This window comes from Urocitellus parryii, chromosome 6, assembly GCF_045843805.1.
Source record: "Urocitellus parryii isolate mUroPar1 chromosome 6, mUroPar1.hap1, whole genome shotgun sequence".
NCBI lineage: Eukaryota > Metazoa > Chordata > Mammalia > Rodentia > Sciuridae > Urocitellus > Urocitellus parryii.
Window position 1 is genome coordinate 94934447 of NC_135536.1, and position 12732 is coordinate 94947178.

At 39.7% G+C, this 12732-nt stretch overlaps 1 protein-coding gene across 1 annotated transcript in view; it reads right to left on the reverse strand.

Moving 5' to 3' along the window:
- The window catches only part of Fbn1 (fibrillin 1), a 222211-nt gene that overhangs the window by 108707 nt on the left and 100772 nt on the right, over positions 1-12732 (reverse strand). Inside the window, exons 7-8 of the mRNA XM_026390109.2 lie at positions 10901-11098; positions 7313-7438 (exon numbers count right to left, since the gene is read on the reverse strand). Coding sequence (XP_026245894.1) covers positions 7313-7438; positions 10901-11098 — 324 coding nt within the window. The remainder of the gene's footprint in view (positions 1-7312; positions 7439-10900; positions 11099-12732) is intronic.

Consider the following 12732-nt stretch of genomic DNA (forward strand, 5'->3'; position numbering starts at 1 on the left):
ATGATGGTTTTCTGTGGGTGTGGTGAATGCACACTTGATGAATAACTGTCATGGAGCTGCGTGCTTCCCCCAGATTCTATTCAAGGAAGGCCTTGCCCCAGTCGATGGAAGTGCTGCCAGCCCCTTCAGGGATCACCCAAGCTGTAGAGGGCTGCCTTGCCCAAGGTCACACCATCTCTAGGTACCGCATCTGATGACAGATAATTGGAAAGAGGAACGAAGGTCTGATCATTTCAACCCCACAGTGGACAACTCCAAGGCCACTCCAATTCTCCACTTCCCCATGGGGTCAGCTGAGGCTGTTGCTGGGCCACGGCCACACCACAGCTCCAGTTCACCTTCTCCATCTGCACAATTTTGTCCTTTCCCCTCTCTCAATTTTGTCCTTTCTCCTCAGGGGTTGATCAAGGACATCACTGCCTAGTAGCATCCTAAATGTTACAGAGGCCAAAGCTGGGGTCAGCCCTCAAGGGCCCCGGTCATTGATCTCCTCTAAGGAAGCAATAAGTGTGTCCTTTGGGTCAAATATGACCATTTCCTTCAAGGGAAGCTTTCCACAGCCCAACTCACACATAGACAAACTTCAGTAAGTGGCATCAGGAGGGGGAGAGATGAAACTGAGAACTTCCTGCTTGGGCTCTGTACCCCCTGATTTGCATGGTCTCCTCTTTAAAACAAATAGAGGGCTGTCTGGCCTGACCTAGGACTGGCTGGATTTGCCCCAAGCCTCCTAGGAATGCCGCAATGGCCAGGTTGACACCAGTGAAACTCAGAAAGGGTTAGGACCTCAAAATAAGAACATGTCTTCTCCAGTCTAGAGCTACTCTTCATTTAAAAACCAAAATAGGGAGCCAAGCACAGTGGGCCACTACAATCCCAGCTACGTAGAGGTGTAATGCAGGAGGACTGCAAGTTTGAGGCCTTCGTGGGGAACACAGCAAGACCCTGTCTCAAAGTATAAAATAAAATAAATAAAGCTGGTTGTGGTGATGCGTGCCTGTGAAGGCCAGTGTCCGCAACTTAGTGAGATCCTGTCCTAAAATGAAAAATAAAAAGGTTAGGGACATGGCTCAGTGACTAAGCACCCCTGGGTTCAATCCTAGTACTAATAATAATGATGACGACAATGACGATGATGATAAATGAAACAACAAAAAAAATAGGGTTTTAAGTGGATCAGATTTTTTTCTACCTCAAGTTCACCCTGTTAGTCAAAAAGGCAGCAGTGACACTGTTTACAAGCAGTTTAACCTTTTGAAAAGCAAAATCACCATCCTTCCATGCTAGGCTAGAGGCTGAAACAAGCAATATTTCACTGCTGAAGTCAGAGTCAATGCTAACATAAACAGCACTGCCATCGTGAATTTATGTAATGGTAGAGGTGCCTACTCTATTCCAACAGATATAAATTTCACTGGAGTGAAAAACGCAAAGAAACCACCAAGGGCAGAGCTGAGGGTTCTAGAATCAACATATTATCTCAAGGCGCATTTTTAAGACAGCTCCTTAAAATGGAGCCTTCTGTATTCCCCCAGCCACATTTTACTTAATACAAACAAAAAACCCAAACAAGACTATCAAAGAGCCTACAGGGCTCAAAACCTCATTTAAGGACAGAGAACTATAAGACAAAGGTATCAAAATGTATCTTTCTCAAAAACATCCCTAGAAGTTAATGTCTGAGTCACAAACATCACAGGAGAGAACACTATTATGAATACCTACCAAAACATCACATGAGGGGACATCATCTATTAAAAAGTCTTTTTCTATCTATTAATATAAATAACTGCTATCATCTTTATTAAGTCAACTCAACATGTTTCAATAGCCAAAGAGGTAAAGGGACTGCATATATATATTTTTTTTTTAAAAAAGACATTTAAAAAACAGAATTTGGCTAGATGGTGAAAACATCTTCTACCTGCTGGTTAGGTTAGATTTGTACCCTTTATTGAAGATAATAATAAAAGCAATAATAATAATGAGAGTTCATAAGTGCAGAGTGCCAGGCATTGTCTAAATGCTGATTGGATATCAAGTCATCCAATCCCCACAATTCAGGTGTGACAACAGGACCTTAGTCCTACACCTCTGGTGCCTGGGCATTCCACAGAGACCTTCAGAAAACTGACATGGGTAAAATTTGAAATAAAAGCAAAGGAGTTCATCATTTAAAAACTGCTGCTAAACTCAAGTCTCCACTTGACCAGGGCTGGCGGGGGTCAGGGGAGTCTCCTTGGGTACGTGTCTTTAGAGGCCAGCAGGTCAGGAACATGTTCGAGTGCACAGCTTCTTAATTTTCACTCAGATAAAAGTGGGACTAAGACAGATTATGATGTTCAAAGCAGCTTAAATGACTTTGTGCTTCCCGAATGTTTCTTCCTCAGTGACATACTTCTTCCTTCAGGCACCTTTTGTCTTTCTACTTTGCTGAACCACCTCTTCTCCCATTGTTTCTAAATGAAAAGTAAAAGTTGATCTCATTATGAGGCTATGTTGGAGCTGCTGAGAGGAAAACAAAGCATCTGAAGGGGAATCACACTCTGCTGCTCATTCATACTGATGTATTTATTCCCTTACGCTTACAACTCTGCATTTATCTCCTTTTAATAGAATTTCACGAATCCCAAGTAAGAGAGAAATTGAGAATGGCGACTTTTGCAGAGTTTCTGCAAGTCAGTCTGTATCAAATGCCAGTTGTAAAAGTCAACCAGCTGGGGAGGCCGGCCAGCAACGGGGCTTGGCTGGGAAGAGCTATTACTGTGCTCTGGGCACCTGCTCCTGTCTCCTTGTGGTGGGAGAGAGGCAGAACTACTGGGAAGTAGCTGTTCCTGGTAGCTGCCATGGCCTCATGGATTTCTTGATAGGACCCTGAGAAGAAGCACAAGTGGCAGGTTCTTTCCCTCCCTAGTTGTCTTAAAATGTGCCATTAGATAATATGTTAATTCTAGAACCTTCAGTTCTACCCTTGGTGGTTTCTTTTCTCTTTCACTCCAGAAGGGAAGAAAAGAGATGGCATGGAGCATGATTCAGTTCCAGAAAGGACAGACACTCAGCCACCCAGAAGCTCTGTCCAAGACTGTGGACTTGACAAGGGAAACCAATTACCTGATCCTGACTGTCTAAATCACTGACACAGCGAGACCAAAAAAAAAAAAAAAAAAAAAAAAACCAACCTAAAAATTGTGGCAACTGTTTAAAAGTCATGTGTGACACTAAAGATTATGAAGGCACCGAGTCTGTGAAATTAACTTTGTTTTATTATACAAACTCAACCCAGTGTAAAAGGTGTGAGACTCAAAAGGAAACAAGCTGACTCCTCAAGCCTCATGGAGAAGAGCATCAGCCATGCTATTCTAGAGCCCCAACCGCGTATTCAGTTTTCATGGTTTCTTACTCATGCAGCATCAGTTAACTGATCACAACTTAGAAATAATATTAAGTGTAAAGATGGGTTCTGGATGTGAAACTGAACAGAACCTCCATATATCTTCTTGTTCAACCTCCTCATCTGACAAGTGAAGTAACTCAGAGATGGAAATGGATGTGTCTAAGATTATGAAGAGGACTAGTGATTTGACCAGGATGAGGGCCAGCTCTTCTTTATTCTCAGGGTTCTTTGCCCATACTGCAGAGATTTTATCCAACTAATTGTATGGAGAACTAGTTACCTGGAGCAGTAAGAGTCAGGGACCTACAACCAGCTCAGATGATGCAGCCTACCTGGAGCAATGGGTTAAACAGTTCCAGGAATTATTCTTGGTGCCTGAGAGAATAAGTGCCATTATTTTAGAAAGGGTAAATCCTGAGGTTTTTGGCTCACATATTAGGGAGTGCATGGACTTAAGAGCCGCATTTTTAAAAAAGTCTTTTGCATCATGCAGTGCTATTCTAATTGTTAGAGGCTGGGCTGACGATAATCTAAATCCCAAAATATTAGTGGTTAATTAGGAATCCAAGGGACTTCTTCCAAAAGTAAAACTTAATCCTTTAATTACACTTTTTATTTCTTAATTTCCTCCCACAGTAACCTATGCAAATATGGACTTGATTTCCAAAAGGAAAAGGCTCATGTGTTTCTTTCAGTACATGCACCCTACAGTCATTGGAAAAATCAACAAAAAAGATGGGCATGAACTTAATTTCCCATTTTCTCAAATCACAGCTATAAATCTCAATCTTTTTCTTCTTAAATGTATGAAGCTTTAATAATTATTTAATCAGTTCAGCTTATTAATTTACATTTTAAATGTACCTAAACTGTGCATATTTACATAAATCTTGGTCTGCAACATTTTATTTAAATTTGGGGAAAAGGACATTGTATAGGAAAGAAAGGAGATTTATGGAAAAGAAAGATCTCATAAAAAGTAACTCAAAGATAGACTTTGCATGTGAGGCATGATGATTAGGATCTTGTGGAACTGCTAAGACCAATTTGATTGAATTACTATAATTTGAATCTCAGAATGTTCTCCACAGATCCATGTGGTAAGGGCTCCGTCCCTTGAGGACCAGTGCAGGAGGTGGTGGAACCTTTAGGATGTTGGGCCTAGTGGAGGGAAGACAGGTAACTGGGAGTGTGCCCTTAAAAGGGTTATTGAGACCTCACCCCTTCTCTATTTCTCTGCTGCCATGAAGTAAACAGGCCTCATCTACCAGGTGCTCCTGCCATAACATATATTCCTAGGCAATGGAGTCAACAGACTATGGACTAACACCTCTGCAACCATGACACAAAATTAATTTTTCCTCCTTTGAAGTTGATTACCTCAGGTATTTTGTCACAGTAATGGGAAGCTGAGTAAAACACAAGGCACAGAATGCCACAGTTATGCCTGATCAGCTTCCTGGGATACAAAGAGGCTCTCTTATCCTTTCAGTGGTTGTGAGCCAGATTTCCTGGGTTCTCTGTATTGATTATCTAGAGGCTAGCCTATGCCAACTAGTGAGGTGCCATAACTGGAAAGTAGTAAGGGAATTGAAGGAGTGGATTCAGCTAGCCAAGAGTTCGCAGAGGACTTTCTGATGACTTTCCTACCAGAGCAAGACAGGTCAACAGAGCTTAAATATCTTCCAGGCCGGAGTACATGCAGTACTAAGAGGATATTCTAATCTAATATCAATTTTGCATAGGAAAATAAAAAAGAAGGGGAAAAAACATCAACCAAATTTAATGTAACAGTAGATGGCAAGGAAAAAAATGTCTAGCCAAAAGTATTCTGTTTTTATCTTGCTACTGATTCTAATATGAAGCTGGAAAAATTGTGTGTGTGTGTGTGTGTGTGTGTGTGTGTGTGTGTGTGTGTGAAAGGATTAAGTAATTTTCAGGCTGAATTTTTGGTCCATTTGATTTACCACCATAATTAGTTCCTTAGCATAAAAGGATTTGAATCATTTTTCTTTCAGTGTGAGAATTAAATCTGTGCCTTCTGTCTAGTCCACATCCGTGGACCATTCCTTTTAACTACATGGTCTGAGTAAAAATCAAGAGACAAAAAGTCAATTCTATTTGAGCCTGGAAGCTATCATTATTCCAGAAAACATGGTCTATACTGCCCCAAATCTTGAAGTTGACTGTATATCTTGGAGCTAAATATGTTAAACTGATAATTCTTAAAAATTTGAGACACAATCCACTGTTGAGATGGGCTCTGCATGTGAGAAACCTTACTAGTTCATTGGATGAACTTCACAACAGATATGTATGGCAATACCTGAAAACCTGTACCATAATATTTTACAGAGTTCCAAATATTAGATAATATAGTCGGTAAAGTAGATATAATAGCTTTCATCTAGGAAAGAAAACTATACAAAATGGCTCAAAAAAGCAACAGAGTGTGAGTCAAAAAAGGCCAATTTTAGCACTTTGCAGAACACTTAATGTACCACAGACATAGTCCCTTAATTTATAATGTCAAAGGGTGGAACTAAGAGAGTTCTTTGCCCCTTTCAGTATCAACACTCAGCTTCAAACTCAAATCTACAATAAAACTTCTAAAGTACTTTCAGCCATAGAGAGTCAATTATACTGTTCTGTGAAACTTAAAAAATGTTTTTAAGAAGGCTTACTTCAGAGGGAATTAAAGGATTTTTCACAGCTACCTCAAATAACTATGTATAACATATTCAAGAATGCAACAGTAATTATAAATTCTATGATTAACAACATAAAAACAACTCCAACCTATACATGTAATTCTATCAGAGTTAGAATATTCCACTCAGGCCAAGTTGATATTTAATATCTGACATGTAATTTATGAATTGCACCTTAAATTTAAAACTGTCTTTTGCTGATATTATATACTGGGCAACCAAAAAAGAGGTTAAGGATTTCAGATTCAGACATAGAGCTATGAATGAACCATTCCTCATTGCTAGAGTCTAGGAATGAATACCACAGCAACTGTTTTCAATAAAAATTCATGCACCTAAATAAATCTCAGAGCACTCTAGGAAGAATGAGTTGAGAGCAAAGGAAAAAATGTTCTCTTCTGAGCTCAATGAGTGATGTAGCTGTGAGGGTACTGTTCCATGGCTATCGGACAGGACATTGCTATATGAAAGTTACATGAGGTCATCAAAGAAAAGAGAATTCAATGCCACCTACTTATTTTTCTGATGCTTCCCTCTCACAAAGAAATGATGACCGCACTTGGAAGCCAGGCCTCTTTATGCAAATAACAGTAGTAGCAAATATAAACACATCCTCTATAATTCACAGTTTTAGAAGCCTGATCAATAAACTAAATGCATATATAAAAATGTACTCAGTGTTCTTTTTTTTTTTTTGACTAACATTAGAAAGGTTTCCATTTGATAGGCATATGTCATACCCCAGAAAATTCTAAACTTGTACTAGAAGCTTAAATGTAAGAGTTAACAGGTCTTCCCACTTCCCCCAAATGAAACACACATTTTTAACATGAAAAACATCAGAAGACATATCATTTTTAGTGCTATCTAATGATCAAATTTAAATTCATGTCTCTAGAACTATGCAAAAACATGTGTCTTGAACATTTTAAACCAAATATTGGTTCAAAAATATTTCATGTTTTAATATTTAATTTGATTCAGATGGACCTCTTATTTTGGGTCTACAAAACTGGAAAAAGCTGCAGGGTGTTTCTGGTTCAATGGCACAAAGGCATATTATTCCTGGTAGGAATATTATATTTACACTTTCATGGGGATGACAAAGACTGAAGGATTTAGGAGAAATTCGAAAACAAGCTTGTTGCTGATGAGTTCTGTCTGCCCTCCCCCACCTCCCTTGGCTGCAAAGCACGAGATTTCTTACCTTCACATTTTTGTGACACTTCATTAAATTTGTGTCCAGCGGGGCATTTGCACTCAAAAGACCCAACAGTATTAATGCAATTTCCTCCTTGACAGAGCCCAGGGATGGCCTGGCATTCATCCACATCTGTCAGATTTTAGAAGAGAGAGAGAAAGATTCATATAAAATTTATTGCAGAAGAAAATGTGACAGTTTGTCCACGATTATATTACCATATTTATATCAAGTTGTCCAACACCATATTTGGACTATGATGGGAGACGCTATTTCTCACAATTATGTTATGTGAAATAAAATTTGTTATTAATATAGTTGGTCAGTAATGTTCTGTAAGAAGTACTCTTTATTTTCCCACCTTCCATCTTTCCTCATACAGAGGATAATATTTGTATTAGCTTTTGTGGGTCTTATTGCAACAAAGTATGAGGGTACAATGATTTTTTTTTAACTCACTGCCTTGCTTTAATCTCCAAAGTGGAAGCAATAACTAGTTATTGAAGAAATCCTTGAAATCAAAATGCAATCTATTTTTACAGTGAATCTATTTTTAAGAATTGTACTGATGATTTAGTTAGAACAATTGATTTCAGATATCTTAGGCTACAAGGACAGCTAATGTTTTTTTGTATAAATGAAGTGAGAAATGTTGTCTTGACATTCTGAAGAACTGTCTTGTGTGGTAAAAATTCAAAAAATCAGGGCAAGCAGTGAGAGATGTTTCCCAGTGAACATGCCGTCCCAGCTGAAGCCTTCCCCTGCTGGCAGAGTACCTGCCAGAAGGAAGTTTTTAAAAGATAAGTCAGATCATGCCCTTCCCAGCTCAAAACTCAAGTCCACATTGAGTTCCAGAAAGTCCTCCATAACCTTTCTGCTCTCTGGTCTCACCTCCCACTCTTCCTCATTCCCCTCGAATCACACAGTCTTCCTCAAATACATCCAGGGTGCTCCTGTCTTAGGGTCTTGTATTGGTGGCCCCTCTGCCTGGAATGCTTTTCCCTGGAGGGCTGTGTAGCTCATCCTGTTCCATCCTTCAGTCTCTGCTTCAATGCCACTGGAGAAGTGAGCTTTTCCTTGAGCAGTCAAATCACCACCTCTGGCCCCCTGACCCTCAACACCAAGTGACCTAATACATATGTTCGTTTTGTTTTGAAAACTCTTCAATATAAGCTTCCAAAGAGCAGAAACTTTGTCCACTTTATTTAATGCTCTTTCCCCAGCACCTAAGGACTAACCTGTGCTCCTCTGTGTAACCCCAAATACTAAACTTCCCAAAACAACATTAATCATCTCAGGCTCACTGCATTCATCTATGAAGACTGCAGAAGTACACACACACTCTCTCCATCTCTGCATCCCTTCACATCACAGAAAAAGACCCCCCAGTAAGTCCATGTGGGAAGACATGAATGGGTGTGACTCTACTTTGTGTATAACCAGAGATATGAAAATTGTGTTCTATATGTATAATGTGAATTGTAATGCATTCTGCTGTTATATATAACAAATTAGAATTTTTTTAAAAAAAGAGCCCTCATTGAAACATTTGTTTCCTCCTGTACTCTGTTCTCGAAACCTGGAAGACCAATGTCTTTAGTTTCATTCTTTACTGAGTAAGGAAGCCAGTGCTGTTTGTAAGGCCCTCATCTGTGTTCTCAAGAAAAGTCACCACATAGTGAAAGGAGTAAGAGCTCTTTATTCTGATATAAAAATATCACTTGTTGTTTTAAATGTTCTGACAAATGAATTACTATATTGAAATACAATTGAATTTTATTTTATAGCCAATTTCAGTTTAATCTTAGATTGGAATTTTCCATTCCCTTGATATGTTAAATGTTTACTAAAAGGCTATATGAAATCAAGATTTTTACATACAGGCATATCTAGAATGTCTTGCTGATCAAGATATTTGGCCAACAGGAAATGTCTATGAGGGCAACTCTCCCCTGGCTGTATGTTCCAAGACTGACAACAGAATAGGCTCCTCTATGAACCTATTTGCCTGCAACTCCTCACATCTGGCCCAAGGTCTGGGAAAACAGCAAGAAGATATCCCATGATGGTCCAAAAAATAAAAAAGCAAATATATAAACAACAACAACAAAGACAATAACGAATAAAATGAAGGACTCTATTCTCCAAGTGGCAACCTAACAGTTATTTTGACCCCATGGGTTTTCACAAATTTTCTTATTTAAAAAAAAAAAGCCTTTAAAAAATTCCTTAGATGTTGGATAGCAGTCAGAAAGGAACAGGAAGCAAACTGGAGAAAAATTCAGATTATATGGAATGAACATCAATCTAAAGAGGAGGCAAGTTCTTCCCACTCCCTGTCCCTCTCTGTCCCCACTTCTCAACACCCTAGCCTTGGACCATGACTCGATGACAGGCAGCTGGGCACTCAAGGCCTGCCTTTCTAGTCACTGTCAACAAGTTCAACAAGTTCATGGCTAGCTTCAGAACACTAAAACCAACAAATTCTTCAAAACTCTGGGCCTTTCTAAGAATGGGGAAAATAAGAAGGAATCAAACATGGCACTTACTCTTAATTTTATAAAATCCAGTGATCAAGCCCTTTATAATTTTAGGGCTCCAAAGTGACTTCTGGCTGCTTCGGATACGTTCAAAGGCATACAAAGGATTTGTCTGTTGTATTTGAAAGCCAGGGTGCAGGACTAGCCATATCAGATGTGGAATTTATCAAAGTATAATTTAACAGAGACCCACAAAACCATGAGACCAAGCTCAAGTTCTGCTTTATTGCATCTCACCCTTAGAATTAACATATAGAACAAAGCCAAACTATTATCTGTTCACCTCAGAAAAGCATATCTTGAATTTTCTGAAAATATTGCAACTGGATTTTTAAAAAAAGCCCTGAAGACATCTAAGGAAACAGAGATAGCCTGAGAGTTTTCAGGCCCATCAGTTTAGTAGAATTGCCTCTGTTCACTTCCTCCTCCTTCCTGCCAGACAGCCAGACAATAAAAGAATTTGTACAGCTGGAAGAACAGGAATAAAAGCCAAAAACAGAGTAAGGGCTTCTAGGGGAGGTAGAAGAAGCAGCGAGCAGGCGACATCTGGGGATATTTAAAACTGTGAAACCAATCCTAATTTATTTCTGACTTGTTTTAAAAAATGCATAATGTAGCATGTCAAATGTCCAGAGGAACAATTTTCTTCAGGTCAGTTAAGTACAACCCACGAGACCTAGTACTCAGTTTCAAATGAAGGGGGAAAAAAAAGAACAACATAATCTACCTTGTTCACCTATCTTGCTTTGTGCTTCCACACAGCATTGACATAGCTCACAGCACCACTGTAAACAGAATCACAGCACCCCTGGGGTCAGAGGTGCATGGAAACACAGCCTAGGTCAGGGGGAAGCTGCTGGCAAGAAAACCCACTGAGACTTCAGCTTCTCTCTGGTGAGCTACGTTCCTAAGCCCTTAGCTGGATGTCACGCTATCAGTGAAACTGTGGGGTTATGTCTCTGACACTGCTTTTCCATTCTCCCTGACTCCACTGGAGAACATCTCTACAGCAGGTACGATGCATTCATTATCAACTCCATGAGCCCAGGTTTACCTTGACACGCTCCTGTGCGGATGTTTGGAATGAAGCCCCGGCGGCAGGGGTGAGGTTGGGCAGGACACATCTCACAGGGGTGGCCCCAGGCTCGGCCGACCGTGGCACAGCAGAGGGTTTTTGTGCAGACAATCCCGCTGAGCTGTCCCTGGCACATCTGGTTGCTGACCACAGTGAAACATGGGCCTGTTCTGTAATCTGAAAATAAAGAAGGAGTCCATGACAGTCCAGAAAAGCAAGAACAATCATACAGAGAAACAGCTAGGCCCTGTCTTGTTCAACTCCAAATGGAGAATTGGATTCTGGGAGGGAATTGTACATCACTGACTCCGTATGAAGCCCTAGGCTGACCTTTCTACTTCTGAGCATCTGTTCCTAGCCACTTTGAAGGTGCCATTGTGAGGATCAGGTGAACTGGTAGAAAACTCTTTATAACTGTGAATTGCTGTAGAAATAGAACGTTTTAATATTATTGTCCACTCATTCACTAAGAAAATGTGTGGTGCATACACTGAATCAGCCCTGTGCGTGACACAGATGCTTCAGTGAACTGGAATAAGTTTGTCGATTAGACTCTTCCCTTCCATGCTCACTGCAGCACTGTTCTCAATACTCAGGAAATGGAAACGACCTGAGAGTCCATTGACTAATGAATGGATAAAGAATATGTGGTACATACACACTGTGGAATACTATTCAACCTTTAAGAAAGATGAAATCCTATCATGGGTCTGAAGTAGAGATCATAATGTTAAGTGAACCAAGCCAGAAACAGAAGCGAGTACCCCAGGATCTAGTTCATATATGTTGAATGCAAAAGGCTGATCTCCCGGCAGTGAAGAGTGGAATGGTAGTTTCTAAAGCTGGTGGTCGGGGGGAGTAGGGAAGAGAGAGGATGGCGAGAGACTGACCAATAAGTACCAAGTTGGGTGGGAGAAAGAAGTTCTGGAGTACTACTGCACAGTTAGTTGACTACAGATAGGTATAATGTTACCTATACATATAAAAAACTAGAAGAAGGTATGTTTAGAGTTTTCACCAAAAAGAAATGATAAGTGTTTGAGGAGATAGATAGGTTTAACCTGGTTTAAACATGATACAATATGTAGATGTATAAAAACTTCACATTACCACATTACTAGGGACTATTTTTATATTTATGTGTACCAGTTAAGAAATCAAATGATAGAGAATAAATGCCCGCCTTCCAAGAGCTTATAGCCTGTTTTTATTTGGGTGGGAGAAAGCAAAGAATTTCAAAACATTCAATGAATCAAGTCATGGAACCTTCTTCCTGAGAATTTCTTGAACAAAAAAATGGTTGTTTCTTTTGAATTGGGACCATCTTATTTCAATAAAAATAATCAACTAAACAAAAGTTGTTTTTTTTTTTTTTAGAAAAATGTACTCATATATAACACAACAGGTATTTAATATGAACAGTAAGGATGACAGGCTAAAGGACCATCTTAAAGCAAACAGGAAAAAAAAAAAAAAAGCTAAAGGCACAGGAAGATTTCCAAGCCCAGCCCTCTCCTTTTTATTTTTTGTTTGCCCTATAGGGAGAAGGTAGATCTGAACTCAGCAACCAACAAACAAGGAAGATTAAGGCGCATAGTGAGCACAGAGGAGGAAATCCAGCATGTGAGAGAACTAGGGCCCTTGTACTTCTTTCTGTTCTGCAGTGGCCTTGACAGATAGGGGAGGCAGGGCTAGGGCAGGACTCATAAGCCATTTCTACCTCCCAACACTTCCTCATGTCATCTCTGAAACTGTAAAATGTTCCATGAGACTGAGGTTGACCTAAATGATCCCAAAATTGCTATTCACCA